This window comes from Anabrus simplex, chromosome 12 (genome assembly GCF_040414725.1).
Source record: "Anabrus simplex isolate iqAnaSimp1 chromosome 12, ASM4041472v1, whole genome shotgun sequence".
In the NCBI taxonomy this organism is placed as follows: domain Eukaryota; kingdom Metazoa; phylum Arthropoda; class Insecta; order Orthoptera; family Tettigoniidae; genus Anabrus; species Anabrus simplex.
Genome location: NC_090276.1, coordinates 3,036,831 through 3,060,102, shown reverse-complemented (window position 1 = coordinate 3,060,102; position 23,272 = coordinate 3,036,831). Strand labels below are relative to the sequence as shown.

Here is a 23,272-nt window from a genome sequence, read left to right as displayed (position 1 = left end):
ACGATAAGTATCAACTGTTAGGTATAGATATCAAGGATAATTTAATTAAAATTTTTTTTAAATTTTATTTATTTTTATTTATTTATTTTTATTAAATTATCCTTGATATCTATGCCTAACGTCATCTTCAATATGGAACAATAATGAGAGTTGTTACTTGTAATAAGTATCAACTGTCCAGCTTTCAGGCCTGAGCTTCAAGTTTCATCACAATGGCACAAACCTACTTACACAAGCAACATCAGACATCACATTTAAATTACAGTACATTTTTCCATACAAAATCCAACCCATATATGACCAAAAAAATTAAAAAGTAAAATATGCATTTATTATGCCCTATGAAATATGGCTAAATATGCTCAGAAACGTCCAATTTGGGCTTGAATCCAGCAAACAGGCAAAATGAAGTAGGGAATATATGACATTTCCTGAACTTCCGAACCATGATGGTGATGATAGTCATTATTATTAACCAATGCATTCACAGCACACTACTGTACACGTTTGGTTTCAGCAGCTGTTTAGCTCACGAGTGTAATAACCTGATTTCTCAGAAACTTCGCTCAATGAAAGTGGGATCAAAATAAGCGAACACATATTTTGGCTTATCCGTAGACACTCGACCGTTTCCAAGAAAAAAGACGGTCAAAGTTTCCGACGTGCCTTACATACCTTTTAGAGCGTATCGAGTTCAACTGACATGGTGGCACAGTGACTATCACCCCTGCTTTACAATTTAGCGCCCTGTGCTCAAATCCCAATGAATTGTTTTCTTTTTTAGTGTTTTTTTTCATTTATCTACTTATGTCCATTGATGATTACTACACGAATGTTTCTTATCAAGTTCATGGACATAAGGGCATTATGTCGATTGTAAAATTACAACTGGGTTTCACAATAAGTGTTATGTATTTATTATATAAATATGGTATTTTTTTAGGGATTACAATGTTTTGTTAAGTTCATTCTTATATTAACGCTTCAGGGAGATACAGTACATTCTCATGGATGATACCTATTGTAGAAATATTCAAAACATATAAATTTTGCACACCACGAGCATCGCGCGAAGGCAGGTTTGCCACAGTGAGATTTCTGGTTGGGAATGTCACTCGGGAAAGAAACGTCGTTAACATTACTGAAGATTTCACGTATTGGTAATAAATCTGCGACAAACCATGCATAATGGATCATCTTCCCAAAAACTGGCACTTGAAATTGATTATGAATCAATGCGTGGATATTTATTTATTGCATCGCGTCTAGCCGTTTGCTGTACAATGAGGTGGTGGTGATTATTGTTTTAAGAGGAAGTACAACTAGGCAACCATCCTCTATATAACACTAATCAGAGAGAAAAAATGGAAGGGATCCGACACTTCGAAAAATGAAGATATCGGCCAAAGGAAGACAATGGCCACGAAGGGCGTGAAAATGAAAGACTCCCTAGCCCTCGCAAACCTAATAGCGTCGGGGTCGGAAAAGAACAAGAGTTGACCAAGAGAGGTCGGATAGGATAGATGAAAGTGAGGAGTCTGGCACAAGTTAAGTGGAAGCAATGCCAGGACTCAGCTGAGGGCCCCGTGGTCGCCAACCCAAGCTCCAAAGTTCAGAGCCCCTGAGACCCCTTTTAGTCGCCTCTTACGACAGGCAGGGGATACCGTGGGTGTTATTCTACCGCCCCCACCCACAGGGGGATGCTGTACAATGAGTGTAGAACAATTGATGTTTTAAAATTCATTTACCAGGCAGAACATTGGCAGATGAAAAAAAAAAAAAAAAAAAAAAAAAAAGGACAACGATATTTCAGAAATACAATGAACAAAACCATTTGTGTAGTAACCGTCAATGGACAAAGGTGTGTAGCTGCTGCGAAAGCCAATGCACTACTGCGTCAGTTCAATTTTCCAAGCGCTAATAGGCACATAAAGCAGTCGGAAATTTCCACTGACATTCCATGGTCGAGTGTCTACAGAAAAGCCAAAACATGTGTTAGCGTGTTTTGATCCCTCTTTCACTGAGTGAAGTTTCTAGCAAATCGGATTGTTACACTTGGCGGAATTCCTCTCGCCAGACTGATAACATACCAGTTCTCAGTTCCCACAAAGCTTGGAATCCCCGGTCCGCCGGTCATAGCCTTAGATGCACCACACACAGAGGTACCTCACATTCCACCACCCAGTATATAAATTCTTAGCAGTCACTCAAGATGAGCATATTTGACAAAATACACCCTTTTTCAAGGTATGAGGGCTATTAAATTACCTGAGTATTTCCTGCCCTTCAGGACTGGCTTCCATCTTCTTCAGCATGTACCTAATAGCGGATGTCCCGGCTGTTTCTCCCATCACGGCGATCATGTCTGCTCTAGTGGGATCGATCAAGGAGACGGCTGCAGATCCTGCTGCAAGGAGCAGTTTCTGAAACGGATTTGTCTCAATGTGAGATGCCGCAAACTCTGCTTCAAACTCTGCTCTTCTGTGAAGGCCTTCATCTGTTGCATTGGTCTGTTCTTGAAGGTACTTGCACGTTGTATGGACAGAACAAGTTCTACAGACATTATGGGAAGAACTTAACAGAGGTTTAACATCTGAAAAAAAAAAAAAAAACCCTTCTGTCAGAAACAATCAGAGGTAACCATGATCTTTAACACTATTTGGACATTAATGACATAATGGACATTATAACTGGATTAAAGCTACTTATATTTTATAAGACTAAAACAGCTGATCTTTCCGCCAAATTACACTGGCCTCTATCAGGGCATGTGAAGATCTGCTTCTGACAGTGAGCACAGAAATTCTTCAAAGAACATGGAAGTCACAACCATACTATTCACGGTTCCCTACTAACTGGACTCAGGATCATCGCGCTGTGCTCTGGTGGTTGGGAAGGAAGTTATTGATTCACCGCCCTCAGTCTAGAATTTCTGAAGTGTGTTACGCTGTGCCATTGGTGGCGTTATGCATGTATTCCTGGAGTACAGGTCTCCATGTATTTGGTAACTTGAAGCCGTCTTCCCTGTTGATGAACGTATTTGGGTGCAGCTCTATCTCTCTGGCTTCCCTCACAAGTTGAGCACAGAAGTCTTTTACAGGCACGATGACCCTCGCCTGGCCAAAGAGTACATGATGGTTGTACTGCAGAAGTGTTCTGCTATGGCAGACTGGCTTACAGCATTTTCTGTGAAAGATGAAAGAGTGACATTCTTGATTTACCTGATGTGTTCTTTCACCCTGGTGCTAACAAGCCTTTTTTTTTTATCACGCCAATATATGAGCAACCACAACCACATGGAACTTCATAGACGCCCGGTGTTTCAAGAGGTGATTTTTCTTTGAGTGGTCGAAACAGGAATTTGAGCTTCTGGTCTGTGGTGAGTACTGGAATTATATTCTACTTCCTAAGAATGCACCCTATTCTGTCAGTTATACCTGCCACATAAGGAAGGAATATTTTTTTCTGTAGTCCTGTTTTGTACTATCCCTATTAGATTCCTTGATGTTCACAGCTTGTGCTATGTCTCCTGATGTATAGCCGTTTTTCTTCATGTGTTGCCAGTTCTCTTAATGCACTCAAGCGGTTATCAGCGTCTGCAAGGTTATTTACCCTAGTAAATAACGTTCAAAGGAGAGCTGCTTTTTGGCAGGGGTGGCTTTATCCAGTTATTACATTTATTTATTTATTTTAATACTATTTGAGTATGTTCATAACTTTCTCAAAGAAAGAAAGAAAGAAAGAAAGAAAGAAAGAAAGAATTGACTGATGAATCACAAATGGTAATAATGCTGAGCCATAGTATGTTACTGAAAAGAGAAAAAAAGGGGTGGTTGTAGCAATTATTGTTTTAAGAGGAAGTACAACTGGACACCATCCTCTATTAACATCAATCAGAGCTCCTGTGGGTGGGGGCGGTAGAATAACACCCATGGTATCCTGTGCCCGTCGTAAGAGTCGACTAAAAGGGGCTCTCAACTTGGGAGCGTGGGTTGGTGACTACGGGCACTTAGCTGAGTCCTGACATTGCTTCCACTTACGTTTGCCAGGCTCCTCACTCTCATCTACCCTATCCAACCTCCCTTGGTCAACTCTTGTTGTTTTCCAACCCCCATGGTATTAGAGCACTCAAGGCCTAGGGAGTCTTTCATTTTCACGCCCTTCTTACCCTTGTCTTTCTTTAGCCGATAGCTTCATTTTTCGAAGTGTCGGATGCCTTCCATTTTTTCCCCCCTGATTAGTGTTGTATAGGCTGGAGGATGGTTGCCCAGTTGTACTTCCTTTTAAAACAATAATCACCACCACCACTAACATTAATCAGAGGGAAAATGGAAGAGGTCCACTGCACTGCAAATTATACAGAAGGAAATCTTGTTCCACCCAACTTGAATAAACACAGACAGAGGAAGTTTATAGGCCTAGTTGTCATTTAATAATCACAAAATGGTCCAAAAATGCTCCTCCTCCAATGTCTGTCTGATACCAGTATGAAGATATAAGCAACTGTGACCTTGTCTATACAGAACCCCCTGTGGGTGGGGGCGGTAGAATAACACCCTCGTATCCTCTACCGATCGTCATTCAACAGTGAGAGTTTACAAAATATAGTGAGTTAGTATTATGTCGCTAATCCACGCTTAATTTATTGGGAATCAAGTCAAAAATCAAATTAAAGTGCTTCACTGCCTATTCGTTGGTAATTAATTTAAAATGCCACAAGACGAAGTGAAGATATTGAGGTTATGAAAGCAGTATTAGAGACTGACAACAAAATCCAGTACAACAAATTAGTTTATATTACTACAAAGCAATTTCTGTTACTTGGTGCACCAAGTCTCATCAAGAAACAAAAAGAAATCCAATATTCATGTAATCCTACGTTTGAACTTCCATAACAGCGCCATTTTATTTCGTTTACTTCCGTCACATTTCCTGTTAAAACAACGGAAACCGCGAGAACGGTTGACATCGCCCCAATATCCTGGAATGAGCGATATGTGTGTTGTGTCAAATAACTATGTTTACTTTTAGTTATGTGTATTAGTGTCGGATATATACCAATTAGTATATAGTCAGTGTAGTTCAATACGTTTTGTCGGCCTAATTATAGCGATAATTATGTCTGTTAGTGCAAGTGCTGAAAACTTGTCGAGTGACAATCAAGTAAGTATAACGTTACTGAAATACAGTGTATTGGTTTATTTTGAACTGTTCTCTGATAGTATTTTGACTGAATGTGGCTGATCTATATTATAACCCGAACATCCTTTCCAATACCTTAAAGTTTTATTATTTTGTATGTCATTTGATTTCTAATGTAAAATTAAAAGGAGGAATAAAACTATGTCAGACATTCCTGGTGTTGGAGTTAATTAATGGTACTTGTGTTCTTAATTTGCAGAGCACCGGAGATGGGGGTAATATGTGCCTGGAATTAGCTTTGGAGGGGGAACGTCTCTGCAAGGCTGGAGACTGCAGAGCAGGAGTGGCTTTCTTTCAAGCAGCAATACAGGCTGGCACTGATGATCTTAGAACTTTGAGTGCCATATATAGCCAACTAGGAAATGCTTACTTTTATCTTGGAGATTATGTCAAAGCTATGCAGTACCACAAGCATGACCTCACCCTTGCTAGGTAAAAGCAACTTTCCTCATGCAAAAAATCCTGATAATTGAGTTTATATGGTATTTAAACTTTTAGTGTTATGTGAGATTCTGTACAATATTGCTTGTATTTTGAATTAGGCTCCTAGCTGAACTAATATTATTTCTGGATCAGTTCCTTATTCTGTGGTTATCAAGATAGCATTTAGATTTACAGTTGTTTATTTCTCTAAGTTGTTGATTTACTCTCTCTTTGTCGTAGGACAATGGGTGATAAGCTGGGAGAAGCTAAGTCTAGTGGTAATCTTGGAAATACACTCAAAGTTATGGGTAAATTTGATGAAGCAATGATCTGTTGCAAGCGTCATTTAGAAATCTCACGAGAACTTGGAGACAAGGTAATTTTATCATTTTTAATTTCTAAGGAAAATGTTTTCTTTTTTATTAGGCTGTATTTTAAAATTGGGTGGAATTTATATTTGTTTTGCAGAATTAATATTAATTTCTCACCAAATCCACTGCCATTGCAGTGATGTCAAGACCAGGGGTGATGAACAACTAGCTACCTTATGCCAGGGTTGCCATGTTCTGAGTAATCAAAATACTAACACCAGTCATGGCAAAAAAAAAAAAAAAAAAAAAAAAAAAAATTGACTGGCAATTACATTTTGACTCGCTATTCACTGCTCTTGCTTCTAAACCCACAACCCCTACCTCCTCTCTAGCCAACTGTTGTCCTTAATTCCACAGTCGTGGGGCTGAGTGGCTCAGACGGTTGAGGCGCTGGCCTTCTGACCCCGTCTTGGCAGGTTCGATCCTGGCTCAGTCCTGTGGTATTTGAAGGTGCTCAAATACGTCAGCCTTGTGTCGGTAGATTTACTGACACGTAAAATAACTCTTGTGGGACAAAATTCTGGCACCTTGCTGTCTCCAAAAGCCGTAAAAAGTGGTTAGTGGGATGTAAAGCAAATAATAGTCTGCAGTTTGACATACAGTAACCTTGAAAGGAAATGATTGTGGGATACCAATCAGATTCTTAACATTTTTAAACTTTGTGCGCCGACGACATTGCACTTCTGGCTGACAATGAGAAGAACATGCAGATCATGCTCAGCAAATCAACATCCATCTTAAAAGATTTCCAACTTAAAATTATTGTAAATAAAACTAATGTTATGGTTGTACGCAAATCTAAAATGAGCGAGAGGCACATCTCAGAATTGGAAATATTTTAATAAAACAGGTGCACAAGTTCTGCTACTTAGGATCAGTTATTACCAATGACAACAGATGCACTGTGGAAATAAAAAGAAGAATTTCCCTGTGTAAGAAAGCCTTTGAGGAGAAGCAGCTCTTAATTAATAAATCCTTAGATACTGAACAAAAGAAATTGTTCATCAAAACATTTATTTGGAGTGTGCTGCTATATGGCTGTGAAGGATGGACTCTCTTGAAGGAGGATGTGAAATGACTAGAGGCAGTGGAAATGTGGCTATGGAGGAAGATGACAAAAACTAGCTGGATTGAGAAGAAAACTAATGAAGCAGTGCTTAGAGAAATAACAACCCAGAGACATTTAATAACAACGATAAAAAGGAGAAAAGCGTCAGTTTTTGGTCACATTGTCCAGCATAATGACTTCATAAAGAACTTGTTTGGAGGCAAGGTGATGGGAAAGAAAGGCAGAGGGAAACCACGGAAGATCATCATTGAAGAGGTAGTTGAGCTGATGGGATGCCAAGATTATGGAGAGATGAAAAGGATCACAGAGAGAAGGAATGAATGGTTGTAGCGACAAGGCAAAGCCTTTAGATGATGATTAACATTGTGATAAGAGTCTGATTGGTATTGAATAAGGTGGAACCAGAATCATTTCCTTTCAAGTTCACTGTATGTCATTTCCATTGTACCAGTTCGATTGTGGATACTCATATTTCAGTGTAAAACAATACCAGAAGTAGCAGAGAAGAGCCTTCCTTTATGTTTTTCAAGGACCCACCATTCTACCCTCTCAAAAACATACTCCCATGGCACTGCAACCCTGATGAGACTTTACCTACCAAGGAACCGCTGCTCGGCCCAAAGGCCTGTCAATTACAAGGTAATGCGTGGTCAGCGTGACAAATCCTCTTGGTCATTATTCTTAGCTTTCTAGACCGTGGCCATTTTCTCACGTCAGGAAACTCCTCATTAGTTCTCACATAGGCTGAGTTGACCTCAACTAGCCCTCAGATCAATGTAAAAATCCCTGACCATACATACATTTTGCAACTAAATGACCAAAGGCCAAGACGGTAGCCAAGAAAGAATGAAATTCTGGGACATGGTGAGAAAAGTACAGAAACTGGAGCAGTATTGAAGGACACGAGAAGTACAACAGAAGTTGATGGGCTGGACTCAGACAATAGATAGTGACCTTCTGAGCCCAACTTGGCAGGTTTGATCCTGGCTCAGTCCTGTGTTATTTGAAGGTGTTTATATACATCCGTTTTGTGTTGGTAGTTTTACTGGCACGTAAAAGAACTCCTGCAGGACAACTCCTGCCTCAGCGTCTCCAAAAACTGTGAAAGTGCTTAGTGGGACATAAAACCAATAACATTATTAATATTAATAAAAGTTGATGGAGTTTCATTCGCCAACCAATTTAATAAACAGAATATCGCAGCATACATATTTTCAAAGATCTTGAAGTTGTTGAGAATTTAAAGTATTGTATGTACTTCACTGGCGGCTCGTGTGTAATTATTTTGGTAGTTCTGCTCTGTGATGCCCAGTCCATTGCTAGACAAGTGTAAATTTGTATTGCATACTGGAAGTCCTGAGCTCATGTGCATCCATTCTCCAACCCCAGAGAAACGCTTTACTCCATGTCCTATCAGTTTGAAGTTCACGAAAATGTACAGACCCCAATTTCAAGGGACATCAGTGATATAAATAACTGACTTGTACAAAAAATAACAGTTAAAAAGTTTCAAAAAAAGCCTTTCCTTCGCTTATCGAAAAAATGTTTATCTAGTATCGACACACTCTTATTTACAGAGGTTCCGAGGCCTGCATACATCTTTGGGAACCAGCTTTCTTAATGGAGGGGGAACATCATCCAATGGTACTAATGTTCCTGTTTTCATTTTCATGACAACTAGGCCTAACTCTGAAAAATTGACTACCATTACAGAGAAACATATTCATGATTACTTGTAGGCCTAAGAACTCGCTCATTCACTTCATACAAGAGGGAATGTTTTGGTCATTGGATAGAATTATGCTTAAGTCATTTACACAAAAGATAGTGAAATACACATACCCCCAATCTTAAAGTACGTTGTTTGAAGACTTAACATGATTTTGTGTTACTTAATCACAACCATCCTCTTTTATCACACATTTCTCTTGAATTTAAGGTATTTGGGCTTTCTAATGAACTGAAGCATCACAACTATATTGTAGTATCTGAGAATGTTGACATGTAAGAATTTTAAACCATAACATTATCCACACAGTTTTAAAAGTTCTTTATTATTTTACGCTGATGAGTACAGTGGAGCCTGTGTGGATCGGTGGTAGAGTGTCGGCCTCTGGATCCCAAGATAGCGGGTTCAAACCCGGCAGAGGTAGTCGGATTTTTGAAGGGCGGACAAAAGTCCATTCGACACTCCATGTCGTACGATGTCGGCATGTAAAAGATCTCTAGTGACACATTTGGTGTTTATCTAACAAAATTCATTAAATCTCAGCCATAGACGCCCAAGAGAGTTTCGGTTTACTCGGTCTGCCATCTAGTAGGTCTAGAGTAAAATGGAACGTCAAAATTGACGAGCAGACAGCCAGATGGTGTCAAATTGAAATGTCTGCATATGGTAGCCAAGGCCATACGATTATTATTGTTATTATTGTGTAGTAGTGTAGTAAGAGCTCGGCGACTGCCAGTTACTCTAAAACTCTCAATGTAAACTAACGTCTCAGCGGTTGAAGGGAACTCGTCATACCTTTGGCTAATCACCGAATGACAACAACGTTCCCTTCCAACTAACACGCTTAGCTCAACACGCTCAACAGCAACATCACAAACTCTTACCACATCATAGAAGATGGTCTAATGACGCCTACAAAGATTTCAATATAGCCTACGGCACCAACATTTCCAACTAATATAATCTCAAAAGGAACCAGGCCATAAAAATAACAACTCTTCAAAATCTATAAGCAAATAAATGAAAATCAACATTTATTAACTGCAAGAACCAACGACCATTACCATTGCTTAACTTTCCATTAATTTTTTTTTTTTAACAATACGTCATTTGACAACTAAATGGAATGTATTTTCTGATTTTTATCTTCATTGTAATATCTTTTATTATGTCATAATCCTTAAACAACTGCCATGTTTTAGACTCGAATATTATTACTAATATTGTCAAATAACAGCATACTACATTTTATATTGTAATAGTTGTTTAACAATCTCCAATATATTTTATACAACATAGTTTTAAACAGCATTCATAGATTATTTCCAATTAGGTACCTGGTCTATTCTAAGGTGGAAAATATGGCTGATGATGCCCACTATTGATGGGCGAAACATGTACCATCTAATATACTAATTTCATGTCAACAATTTTAATAAGGACAATGTCCTAATTTTTTTGTATTGAATAGGTGGATGAATATTAAAACATACAAGTGTTATTTAAGACAAAACATCTATCGACCGATCAATAATTGCATCAGTTCACCTCGGAAACCAAATAACAGAGAGAGCAAGAATGCCAGAAAACAATCAGTCAAGGTATCTAGATTAGATTTTCAACCATAAATGCTTTTACCTACAGCTAAAACCACTCGGATGTATTATGTGAGACAGTAACACAGGGCGAACAAGTCCGCTTACGGTTATTTAGCCCAGCTTATAGAGCGTGGACCAGTCTGTGTACGGGTGCTTATGGGTTAACATGATGTATTTAAAAAAATGTGCAGTTCATATTTTTAGTGTAAAAATTCAGCATTTTACATATGTTAGTATTTCCATCCCATTTGTGTCTAATGTTAAATTGGACCTGTGTGAGATGCAGGCGAGAAATTAATTGTACCCCAAAGGGTTAGTCAAAGCCATGGACACTTTCTTCCTTGTCCTAGTTCTTTCCAATACCATCATCATCAAAAACCTCCCGTTATAATGTGATGTTAAACCATGTAACAAAAGAAAAAGAAGATTCACAGGTGGAAGAAATAAATACATAAAGACTCTTGTTGTGTAGGTGCTTTCTAAACACTGAAATGTTCATTTTACCACCATCCGTTATCATGTTTTGCTTGCTTTTATAGTAGATCATGTTTGTGGGTTACTGTAGTCACGTCCTAGTTCGTGAACCATGGGCAACGGCTGAGTGGCCTAGTAAGTGGTCCTGAGAGTCGGGATACCAGTTGCTATGGAATGGGAGTGGGCATCTCGGACATATTCCGAGTCCTGGCCCTCCTTGTGCTCAGGCGGCTAGGACTATACAATCCATCGGTGGTCCATAACCCGTTAGAGGAGAGATCCTCACTTGGACTATGTGCAAGTAGGGCAGCATCCTGCTTCATGAATCGACCGAGCTCAGAACATTTTAAGCAAGCCTCGGACCTATGGGAGTAACGGAGTCCCACTCCCATTTGACAGGCGAGGGACTCCTTGGAAACAACTTGGCGAACGAAATGGAATTCGATGGGGAGCTATCAATATTAATGGGGCTTATGAAAGAAATAAAGTAGAACTGGCTGAGTCAGCAAAGAGGATGCATCTGGATGTGCTAGGAGTAAGTGATATTCGGGTACGGGGAGATAACGAGGAAGAAATAGGAGATTATAAAGTGTACTTGACGGGTGTTAGAAAGGGAAGGGCAGAGTCTGGGGTAGGGCTCTTTATCAGGAATACCATTGCACGCAACATAGTTTCTGTTAGGCACATAAATGAGCGAATGATGTGGGTAGATTTGTCAGTTGGAGGAATTAGGACTAGAATTGTGTCCGTGTATTCACCATGTGAGGGTGCAGATGAGGATGAAGTTGACAAGTTTTATGAAGCATTGAGTGACATCGTAGTCAGGGTAAACAGCAAGGATAGAATAGTGGTAATGGGTGATTTCAATGCGAGAGTTGGGAATAGAACTGAAGGATACGAAAGGGTGATTGGTAAATGTGGGGAAGATATGGAAGCTAATGGGAATGGGAAGCGTTTGCTGGACTTCTGTGCTAGTATGGGTTTAGCTGTTACGAATACATTCTTCAAGCATAAGGCTATTCACCGCTACACAGGGGAGGCTAGGGGTACCAGATCCATAATAGACTATATCTTAACAGACTTCGAATTCAGGAAATCTGTTAGGAATGTACGAGTTTTCCGGGGATTTTTCGATGATACAGACCACTATCTGATCTGTAGTGAACTAAGTATCTCTAGGCCTAAGGTAGAGAAAGTGAAATCTGTCTGCAAACGAATAAGGGTAGAAAATCTCCAGGACGAGGAAATTAGACGGAAGTACATGGATATGATTAGTGAGAAGTTTCGAACAGTAGACATTAAGCAGGTTCAGGATATAGAAAGTGAATGGGTGGCATACAGGGATGCTGTAGTAGAAACAGCCAGGGAATGCCTTGGAACAACTGTGTGTAAAGATGGGAAAAGGCGAACATCTTGGTGGAATGATGAAGTGAGAGCAGCTTGTAAACGTAAAAAGAAGGCTTATAAGAAATGGCTCCAAACAAGGGCTGAGGCAGATAGGGAGTTGTATGTAGATGAAAGAAACAGAGCGAAACAAATAATTGTTGAATCCAAAAAGAAGTCATGGGAAGATTTTGGTAACAACCTGGAAAGGCTAGGTCAAGCAGCAGGGAAACCTTTCTGGACAATAATAAAGAATCTTAGGAAGGGAGGGAAAAAGGAAATGAACAGTGTTTTGTGTAATTCAGGTGAACTCATAATAGATCCCAGGGAATCACTGGATAGGTGGAGGGAATATTTTGAACATCTTCTCAATGTAAAAGGAAATCATCCTGGTGGTGTTGTGAACAGCGAAGCTCAAGGGGAGGAGGAAAATGATGTTGGTGAAATTATGCTTGAGGAAGTGGAAAGGATGGTAAAGAAACTCCATTGTCATAAGGCAGCAGGAATAGATGAAATTAGACCTGAAATGGTGAAGTATAGTGGGAAGGCAGGGATGAAATGGCTTCATAGAGTAGTAAAATTAGCGTGGAGTGTTGGTAAGGTACCTTCAGATTGGGCAAAAGCAGTAATTGCCCCTATCTATAAGCAAGGGAACAGGAAGGATTGCAACAACTATCGAGGTATCTCACTGATTAGTATACCAGGCAAAGTATTCACTGGCATCTTGGAAGGGAGGGTGCGATCAGTCGTTGAAAGGAAGTTGGGTGAAAACCAGTGTGGTTTCAGACCACAGAGAGGCTGTCAGGATCAGATTTTCAGTATGCGCCAGGTAATTGAAAAATGCTACGAGAGGAATAGGCAGTTGTGTTTATGTTTCGTAGATCTAGAGAAAGCATATGACAGGGTACCGAGGGAAAAGATGTTCGCCATACTGGGGAACTATGGAATTAAAGGCAGATTATTAAAAGCAATCAAAGGCATTTATGTTGACAATTGGGCTTCAGTGAGAATTGATGGCAGAATGAGTTCGTGGTTCAGGGTACTTACAGGGGTTAGACAAGGCTATAATCTTTCACCTTTGTTGTTTGTAGTTTACATGGATCATCTGCTGAAAGGTATAAAATGGCAGGGAGGGATTCAATTAGGTGGAAATGTAGTAAGCAGTCTGGCCTATGCTGACGACTTGGTCTTAATGGCAGATTGTGCCGAAAGCCTACAGTCTAATATCGTGGAACTTGAAAATAGGTGCAATGAGTATGGTATGAAAATTAGTCTCTCGAAGACTAAATTGATGTCAGTAGGTAAGAAATTCAACAGAATTGAATGTCAGATTGGTGATACAAACCTGGAACAGGTCGATAATTTCAAGTACTTAGGTTGTGTGTTCTCCCAGGATGGTAATATAGTAAGTGAGATTGAATCAAGGTGCCTTAAAGCTAATGCAGTGAGCTCGCAGCTGCGATCGACTGTATTCTGTAAGAAGGAAGTCAGCTCCCAGACGAAACTATTTTTACATCGGTCTGTTTTCAGACCAACTTTGCTTTACGGGAGCGAAAGCTGGGTGGACTCAGGATATCTTATTCATAAGTTAGAAGTAACAGACATGAAAGTAGCAAGAATGATTGCTGGTACAAACAGGTGGGAACAATGGCAGGAGGGTACTCGGAATGAGGAGATAAAGGCTAATTTAGGAATGAACTCGATGGATGAAGCTGTGCGCATAAACCGGCTTCGGTGGTGGGGTCATGTGAGGCGAATGGAGGAGGATAGGTTACCTAGGAGAATAATGGACTCTGCTATGGAGGGTAAGAGAAGTAGAGGTAGACCAAGACGACGATGGTTAGACTCGGTTTCTAACGATTTAAAGATAAGAGGTATAGAACTAAATGAGGCCACAACACTAGTTGCAAATCGAGGATTGTGGCGACGTTTAGTAAATTCTGAGGCTTGCAGACTGAACGCTGAAAAGCATAACAGTCTATAATGATAATATATGTATGTATGTATGAAACAGGAGATTTCGATCCAGTATAGGCATGTAGTGTAACCTGTATTTAGTTGAAAATTTGTTACTGTTGTCTGGACTTTTTAAATACACCATCATCTCCTCTTATCTATATCACAATGGATTTTGCTTCATTAAGTGTGGTTTTTTTTTTTTTTTTTTTTTTTCAGCTGAGTGAAGGAAGAGCATTGTATAATCTTGGGAATGTGTACCATGCCAAAGGCAAACATATTGGACGTGTTGGACAACAAGACCCTGGAGAGTTTCCTGAAGAAGTACGAGACTGTCTCCAGGAGGCAGTTCACTATTATGAGTAAGTAAACTTTATGTACCCAAGTATGTTCCATCTTAAGATAATCAGTTCTTGTCTACTCTTTTAGTTTCCCTGTTTGACAAACTAGTTGCTACACAGAATGGATCAACATCCAACTAAACCAAACTGCACGGTGAATTCCCTTCAACTTCGTGACTACCAGTCCTGAATCATGTTCCTCCACCTGACCTGCTCTAAATAGAATATAACTGTTACTCCTAATCTGCTTCCATGGGGATACTGCAGACGCTGAAGTTCCAGACATCCTCCAGTCAGAATGGCTAAGTACCTGGCCGACTCTAAATTCACATCAGTCTGGCCTGGACGCAAGAATGGGTTAAAAGGTCTCCACTGTAACTGAGTAATTTTCCCTGAGGCAATGTTAAACCTGGTACTCTGAATTTGCCTAGTAGAGAGAGGTCAACACTGAATAGAATCTGATCAAATCCTAGTAGATGTGATGACCTGTTGTACTAGTTGGGGGAAATCCTAAAGCCATTACGTATGTAAATGCGAATTTCCCAGACAAACAATCAAACATACTGTTGAGAAATGTCCCCCGTCTTCCCTGTCTACTCTGGAAAGTATCGGGCGAGTTGGCCGTGTGGTTAGGGGCGCGCAGCTGTGACCTTGCATTCAGGAGATAGTGGGTTTGAACCCCACTGTCAACAACCCTGAAGATGGTTTTCCGTGGTTTCCCATTTCACACCAGGCAAATGCTGGAGCTGTACCTTAATTAACCTTTACCACTCGTCTGTCGGGTGAGGCCCGACATTACGATATTCCCGTTCCGGTCGCATGTCGGGGGAGACCCGACAGAGCATTTTATCGCCCACCGCTCGTCTGCCGTCTCTTAGCCGACAAAATAATTGATGATATACTGTACTGCCATCTTTTGGTTCCGCGTGGAACTTTGTAGAATCCAAATACTATTCGACAGTCAGTCAAAAATCTATTATTTAGATGGCAGTGTAGCCACAAGCTGTCCACTCACGCACGTGAAAGCTCGAGCGATAGTAAACAAACATGGTCGCCATGTGCTCTTTTAGTCATATTATATGTTGTATATGTCAGGCAACACACAAAACCACAGTATTTTCGCACCTCTGCTCCTAATGAATGTATCTAATAGCATTTCACGATGCCTAAAAGTGAACTGACGGTGGTCGGTTTGTGTACCGTAACCCAACATGTACCTGATGCTGACGGCTGGTACAATTATAAATCAACAGATCCAGATTTCAAGAAATTGCCATTTACAGTGGTTTCAGCCTACAAAGTACCGCGAGGTATGAAAACAGAGACTGAATAGAGTTTTTCAATTGCTTTTTAGCGATAATTTGTACACTAAATTATTGACGAAACCAATCGGTATGCGATAACGGTAATAGTAATCATAATAAAAATGCAAAATAATTAGTCTTAAATTCCACATATTGCTTTTATTTGCACCAGTATAGCTTGCTGTAAACGTGTATAGCCTAACTACATCATTTAAGAGCAAGTGCTATCTCCAAGATCGTGAAAGATTAATACAGGTCTTATAAGATAAAAATGTACATTTAAAATACGAGTAGTAGAGGCAACACAGAGAACTTTAATTCGAGGGGTAAGGGTTAAGGCCATGGCTGCTTCCTTCTCACTCCTATGCCTTTCCCATCCCATCGTCGCCATAAAGCCTCCCTGTGTCGGTGTAATGTAAAGCAAATTGTAATGCTCCTGCATAGCTTCTGCATCCTGAATTTACAAGAAATGCCATCACAAATGTCTTTCTTGGTCTTCCACTAGGGCGTTTTCCTGGTATTTTACCTTCCAAAATTTCCATCAACACGTTAAATATAAATTGCATTTTTCAAAATGATGTTGCTCTGTCCACTCAGTAGTCTTAGTCATTAACCTTTTGCACTCCTATGTTGAGTGGGGCTGCCACTCGACATGACAACAGCTTGTACTTTTAGCGCTCAAATGACGACTGTGCTGTGTTCCAGTACTGTAGAGTATCTAACGGTCTCCGAGAGAACACCATTCCCTATTTACTATACACTCAACTCTCGATTAACTGGGATAATGTTGGGTTAAGGCTTCCCGGATAAGTAAAATCACGGTTAACCCGCGAAAGTTAAAAATAGAACAGGCATACTGAAAGTACAATTAAAATGATAATACATGACTGCTGTGTTGTTTTTTATTAACTCACCCAATACGTTGCAGTAAAAGTAGCACTTGGCACAATTAATAAACGGAAAAATAAACAGCACTCTTCATTGAAACTTATAAGGCAAAGAAAAATATTCAGACTACCTGACTTCACTGTTTCTGAAAATAATCGATCGTGGCTTTCTGCTTTGTGCCGTGCATTTTTGGTGTTTTTGACATCGCGGTTAAGCCTCAACACGTTTGATCTGATTACAGTAAATCGAGAGTTGACTGTAGTTTGCAGGAATTGTAATGACTCTATTATTCTCAAATATTTACGACAGTTTACTGATGATATAGATTGCATGTAAACATGGCTTCTGCTTCATCCTTGCTCATGGAAGTGGATATTTTAGAACAATTAGTGCACAGTGATAGAGACGTTGATGAACCAACAACCGACTTGGTTATTTAATTGTGAATAATACAACTGAAAGTGAACAGAGTGTTAGTGACAATGAAACTGGAGGTTGTGATGCTCCTCCAAATCCATGGCGCGATTGAAGAGCTGGCGATCCTGATTTACCTGCGTTCTTATTCAACGAAACAATTTGTGGATATAAAGTATCACGTAGGAACAATCCTTCAACGCCTTATGTCTTTTTTAACTTATTTTTAGTGACGAGCGCCTGTGAGTGCCGATTGCAGTGTTCACTTCCTACAGCTGTTCATAGAGTAGAAATTACAGTAATCAGGAGTGGAGCAGGAAGCATTCGCTAAGGGTAATGGAGTTCAAAAGGTTAATAGTTCAAACTTAATATGTCCCACACTCCGACCTTTGTAGTATTAGGTGACCTTGGTCAGCATATGTGTTACTGCCTTATGCTTATTGTATGTTTTATAAATAACAGGAAATTGACTGCTCGAATTGGGTCACATAGTCTGTGAGCTGCTGCTGCTGCTACAAAACTTAGTTCTTAAATTCACACATACAATATTTTTATAAACAATACTACTGTGATATTGCTGGTAATGATAACTAATACCATAGGAAGATTTCTATCAACCTTGAGATAGAGAAGGTTGATCCAGTAGCTGTGAAAGTTCCGAGAATCCAGTCCGATCAGAACATTGTGTCTACCTTGCACTTCACATCTTCTTCCATGAGAAATTCTAAATGTTGTCCTATCCACATATTTCACAAAAGCAGATATTTATGCAAGGAATTACTTAATCGAGGGCAGAAAAATGATGCAGATCAGTCCTGCATCTAATTTTGTTTTAAAATTCTGTATGTCATGAATGAATGTATGTATGTATGTATGTATGTATGCATGTATGTACAGTATATAGTTTCAGCATCAATATATACTTTTGGTGATTCAGAGTCTTCAAGTGATAAAGGTGACCATTGAGGTTTGTCTGTTGTAGGGAGAATCTTCAGCTCATGAGAGAACTAAACGAGAGAGCTGCCCAAGGCCGGGCCTGTGGGAACCTTGGTAATACGTACTACCTGCTGGGGGACTTCCAGAAGGCAATCCACTATCATGAAGAGGTAAGAAATATTTTACAACTGATATGCCTGGAATAAAAGATATGTTGAGTATTAATTGTGAGTTTTGTGCTGTTTCAGAGATTGAAGATTGCTCGTGAATTTGGCGATAAGGCCGCAGAGCGACGTGCTAACAGTAATTTGGGAAACTCGCACATCTTTCTTGGAGAGTTCGAAGCAGCAGCTGAACACTACAAGTGAGTTCAAGGAAATGTCTATGCACTGTTCATTGATTGTTAGAGACTCATTTCCTAATGTTTTTGCATTTCAGATGTTTCTGTTTCTTACACCTATATTTGTGTTCCACACACTGCAAACAAATGTTCTGTTATATACCTTTGTTATGTAGAAAGAGAGGAATATGAGAAAAGTGTGCATACTGTAACAGGATAAATGCAATGATACACCAGTGAGGGGAAGTGGGAGCAACAGAAAGTGAAGACAGATAAATCTATGGCTTCATTCTAAAGCGGCCAGTGTCATTTAAAAAAATCAAAATTGTGATAGTCTTCTTCTTTTTCTACCTCTTTTTCCACACCTATTGGATCGCGTGTGCAAACTGTATCGCATATGCGGGTTTGGCCCTGTTTTACGGCCGGATGCTCTTCTTGATGCCAACCCCATATGGAGGGATGTAATCACTATTGCATGTTTCTGTGGTGGTTGGTGGTGCAGTGTGTTGTCTGAATATGAAGAAGAAAATGTTGGAACAAACACAGAGTCCCAAGGCCAGAAGAATTAATCGGAGGCCATTAAAATCCCCCACCTGGCCAGGAATCAAACCCGAGATCTTAAAATCCCCGACCTGGCCAGGAATCAAACCCGAGACCCTCTGAACTGAAGGCCTCAACGCTGACCATTCAGCCAAGGAGTCGGAAAAGGAGCTATCAGAATTGGAGATAAGCAATTGGATATAGTAGGACACTTCAAATACTTGGGAAGTGAACTGACTGGGTATGGAAATTAGTAGCAGGATATAACTGGGAGAGTCTTTTACCACCAGGAACTGAGGTTAACGTGGAATAAAGATATACCAATGAAGGCTAAAGAAATAATGTGCAAGGGATATTACTTACCTATAGTGACATATGCAGCAGAAACCTGGTCATTGACTCAGAGAGATTATAGTAGAGTACTCCTGAGGAGCATGGTACAGAAAACAAGGAGGGATACAACATACGAAAAGAGCTAAATGACAAACTAGAACAGACTAGATCAAGGTGGTTCGGAGATGTCAAGTGAATGAAAGAAGGAAAGACTGCCAAGACAGTTGACAGGGAAGAAAGGATGAGGGAGACCAAGATTTCGATGGATGTACTCTGTGGAGAACAACGGAACCTGGACTGGAACACAGTATTGGATGAGGATGGGGCAGAGGCAGGACCAAGTGCCTCCACCCGGTGTCAGCTGGAAAAGTGGAATTGATGATGATAGAAACATTTAGTATTTAATCAGTTGATTTCCACAACATGTAAACTTTAAAATTAATTATTAAAAACATAACAGTTGGAAAATTATAAGTAAAACTTCAAATGCTCATAGCTTGAAAACTTGTTTTTGACATTGGCCTCTTTAGAACGCAGGCACAGAATTATCAAAACACAGGAGGGCTCAAAAACAAAAAAGAATATTTTCAAACAATGATGAAGATGAACTTGCCTTGTTCTGGTGTGTACCAGTTGTTGATGGGTTAGCAGTAATGCCATCTAGTAGGGATGAGTGGCAGTAGGAGAGAATAGTCACTGTAATGTTTTTAGTGCCTTAGACCCTTGTAAGCCATCACATTTTACTTTACTCCGGCTCTGTGACATTAGAGCATTCAAACCCCCTTCCCTGCTATGATTCCTTTTTGTTTTATTCTTTGAGTGATCGTTCCTTCATGTTTTTCTATTAAATTTGATAGTCTTCTTCATTGTCCTCTCTATTGTTTATAAAAATGATCACTACAACAACCTTCACATTTACCAGATAGTTTCTTACTAGCATTGTTTGCCGTGAATGGTCTTAGCAAGAGTTTAAACTAGTGAATATTTCTGGTACCTTAACTCATACAGTAAAAATGTATCAGGCATAAAATATTGGAAATTGCAGTTTCTACAGTGTTTGTCATGAATAAATTTAGATAGCACTATTATTTCTGAAATATACAACTGTGAATATCTCGGTTATTATTCCTCATATGGTAAAAATGCATAAAACTTTGAAAATTATATTTTGCACATCTTTTATTGTATACAGTTCTTTGATACAGCTAATACTAATAAAGAAATGCAATATTTGCTGTTTTGACCTTCTTAATGTATCGGTTAGTACATATCCTGGCTAAACAGAGTTTTGAGAATTTGTTTAAGCCATGTTTGTAACAGACAGACAAAAATTGAACTGAACCCACATCGAATTTTGCATATGCACAGAGGTGGCACGAATGATGGAATTCGCACCTTCAAGTTTCAACTCAATCACTCGAGTTGGTCAAGGTTTTGTCAAATTCTGAATGGCAGCCAAAGTCGTTTTCAAAGATCTCTTGCAGTCATATATGGTTGAGTGTAACCTCCAATTCATATTCTAAGAGTGTGACCAGAAAATATTTAATAATCCACTGGTCTGAAATAAAACGCTTCTACTAAAATTTGTTTTAGAAGAAGTGATCTGCAAAAATATTTTGATATTTTTATTACCCCCAATGCAAATGTTTTCGCTTTGTTGTCTGCTGTTCTTCTCACCTTTCCTCAGTGCACTTTTGTATTTTATAAGCCCCAGTGGAAAAGGTTTTCATATTTTTTCTCTTGTGTTTTTCACACCTTTGAATACTTTCCTCTCATCTTTAGAAATGGTAGATATAATTTTTACTGTACCCATGGATACACAACGTAAAATGCCTTCGTGTAGGAAAAAGTAGTATCCTGCAGGTCCATATCCCTTTTGGATAGCTTTTCTTTGTGTTTTCAGTGGTATGTTTTCTCGCATTTCTTTTTCCTTGTCCCCTGCAGAAACATCTCAGTTAGGTTTTACTGTAATTATTATAATTTATTTGTCCTCCTGGTCAATACTATAGTATGTTACAATGGGAAGATTGAAACACTCTTTAAAAATTGTTCATGTAGATGGAAGTTACTGAGATGTGCTACCCAGTCGAGAGGAAATGAGGTGGGAGGCTGTGATTAAGACGTCTTTAGTAGACAGTCAGCACATCCAGACAACAAGAACAGCCTGAATGTATTTGGAAAGAGAGATAGAAGTAAAATGCCTTGATGGATATGGTCAAGACTGACATGCGGCAAGGGGAAGGTCACTGGATGTTGTGAAGAACAAGACTAAAGGAGTCCAGAAGAAGCTTATCAGCAGGCATTGGAATTTTAAACCAATGATGATGATTATTATTGTATTGTGTTTTATTTTTCCTCACCTCTCTTTCTTTCCCTTGCAGACTTATCCTCATACTGTTTATAATTTTTATTAGTAACCACGATGGGAACAGTTGTTCGAACAGTTGAAACTGAAGTGGTATGGGCACATGGAAACAATGGAGGAATGAGGATCCCAAAGTTGATGCTTGAACTGGAGGTTAGAAGGAAAAGACGTATAGGTAGACACAGGAAACGATGGAGAGAACAAAGTGAACAACAACAGTTTGCTTTATGTTACATCGGCACAGATAAGTCTTATGGCAACGATAGGATTGAAGTGGGAAGGAAGTGACTGTGGCCTTAATTAAGGTACAGCCCCCAGCGTTTGCCTGGTGCAAAGGGAACAAGACCTGAGGAAGAGAGTAACATACTTTCACGACGTCTCTGATGAAGTTTCAATGATCAACAACCCAATCCAAGATCATATTGGACAAGGGGAACGATGATGATGCAACAATGGTTTATTTGAGTATAGAATATTTTATGTAGTGATATTTCTTTTATTTCCTGTTTGATTAACATAGTTGCACCACATAACTGCCTTCTTGTTGGACATTTCAGACGTACACTAGTACTAGCACAGGAGCTGGGTGACCGAGCTGTAGAGGCCCAAGCGTGCTACAGTCTCGGAAACACCTACACTCTGCTGAGGGACTATCCCACAGCTGTGGAGTACCACCTGAGGCACCTCATCATTGCCCAGCAGCTCATGGACCGAGTGGGAGAAGGTCAGACTACTCTCGATATTGCATTCAGTCTTAATTAGTAATTTGTGTAATTCATAAATTAAGTGGGGAGGTACACCTTTTGCTAGTTTAAATTTAGTAAAATTTGAATATTTGATGTATTGTAAAACCTACACCAATTTTTATAGCTCAGCAGCAACAATTTTTTGTGTGCTTACCATACATTTATTACCATGTATGAAATCAATTTCAGATTTTTGAAAAGGCTAGCAATTACCTGTTGTCATCATCATCATTTCCCCATGTACAGATCCTGCCAGGTCGGGTTGTTGATGGCATGTCTCTAACATTGCCTCTCCTTCCACCACTCCTCTTCAGTAATATTCCATCCCAGTCTTCTTTTTCTTATACTGTTCTTAACAGAGTCCATCCATCTTGCTCTTGCCCTCTTTCCTTCTATCTTAGCTTCCTATCACTCAGTTTTTCTACCCCTGTTTCTTTTCTGACCTCAACATTTCCTTCACTGTCTCTTCTTGTCTTCCCTGCCATACTCCTCTGGAACCTCATCTCACTGGCCTAAATTTTACTCTCATTTCTTGTCAAAATCCAAGTCTCTGATGCATACGTTAATATAGGGGTATAGTACATCTTGTACATTATCTCTTTACATTTCATAGGACCTTCTCTGTTCCTCACCAGGTTCCTTACATTCTTGTAGAACGTATTTCCGACTTGTACCCTTCTGCTGATCTCCTTACCCAACCTAGCATCTTGCATTATATCATTTCCTAAATATTTGAAGTATTCAAATACTAGCAATTTCTTTTCCTCTTCTTACTCCTCTTATCACTGTTGTGCTCTTCTCCACACCGATTTTCATACCCTATTTCTCCATATTGTCATTTAAAGCCTCTAGTTTGATTT

The 23,272-nt window shown here is 39.5% G+C and overlaps 2 protein-coding genes across 3 annotated transcripts in view; one reads left to right on the top strand and one right to left on the bottom strand.

Moving 5' to 3' along the window:
- Coq4 (Coenzyme Q4) overlaps nucleotides 1-4,981 on the bottom strand; it is a 28,105-nt gene extending 23,124 nt beyond the window's left edge. The window contains exons 1-2 of one of the 2 annotated variants that reach the window (XM_067156043.2): nucleotides 4,880-4,981; nucleotides 2,269-2,593 (exon numbers count right to left, since the gene is read on the bottom strand). In XM_067156043.2, coding sequence (XP_067012144.2) covers nucleotides 2,269-2,593; nucleotides 4,880-4,904 — 350 coding nt within the window. In that variant the 5' untranslated portion in view covers nucleotides 4,905-4,981. The remainder of the gene's footprint in view (nucleotides 1-2,268; nucleotides 2,594-4,879) is intronic. The other variant, XM_067156044.2, reaches the window with a different exon arrangement.
- The window catches only part of pins (G-protein-signaling modulator pins), a 120,696-nt gene continuing 102,378 nt past the window's right edge, over nucleotides 4,955-23,272 (top strand). Inside the window, exons 1-7 of the mRNA XM_067156042.2 lie at nucleotides 4,955-5,163; nucleotides 5,402-5,634; nucleotides 5,866-6,001; nucleotides 14,425-14,567; nucleotides 18,135-18,258; nucleotides 18,337-18,452; nucleotides 22,224-22,390. Of these exons, the coding sequence (XP_067012143.2) occupies nucleotides 5,119-5,163; nucleotides 5,402-5,634; nucleotides 5,866-6,001; nucleotides 14,425-14,567; nucleotides 18,135-18,258; nucleotides 18,337-18,452; nucleotides 22,224-22,390 (964 nt within the window). The 5' untranslated portion in view covers nucleotides 4,955-5,118. The remainder of the gene's footprint in view (nucleotides 5,164-5,401; nucleotides 5,635-5,865; nucleotides 6,002-14,424; nucleotides 14,568-18,134; nucleotides 18,259-18,336; nucleotides 18,453-22,223; nucleotides 22,391-23,272) is intronic.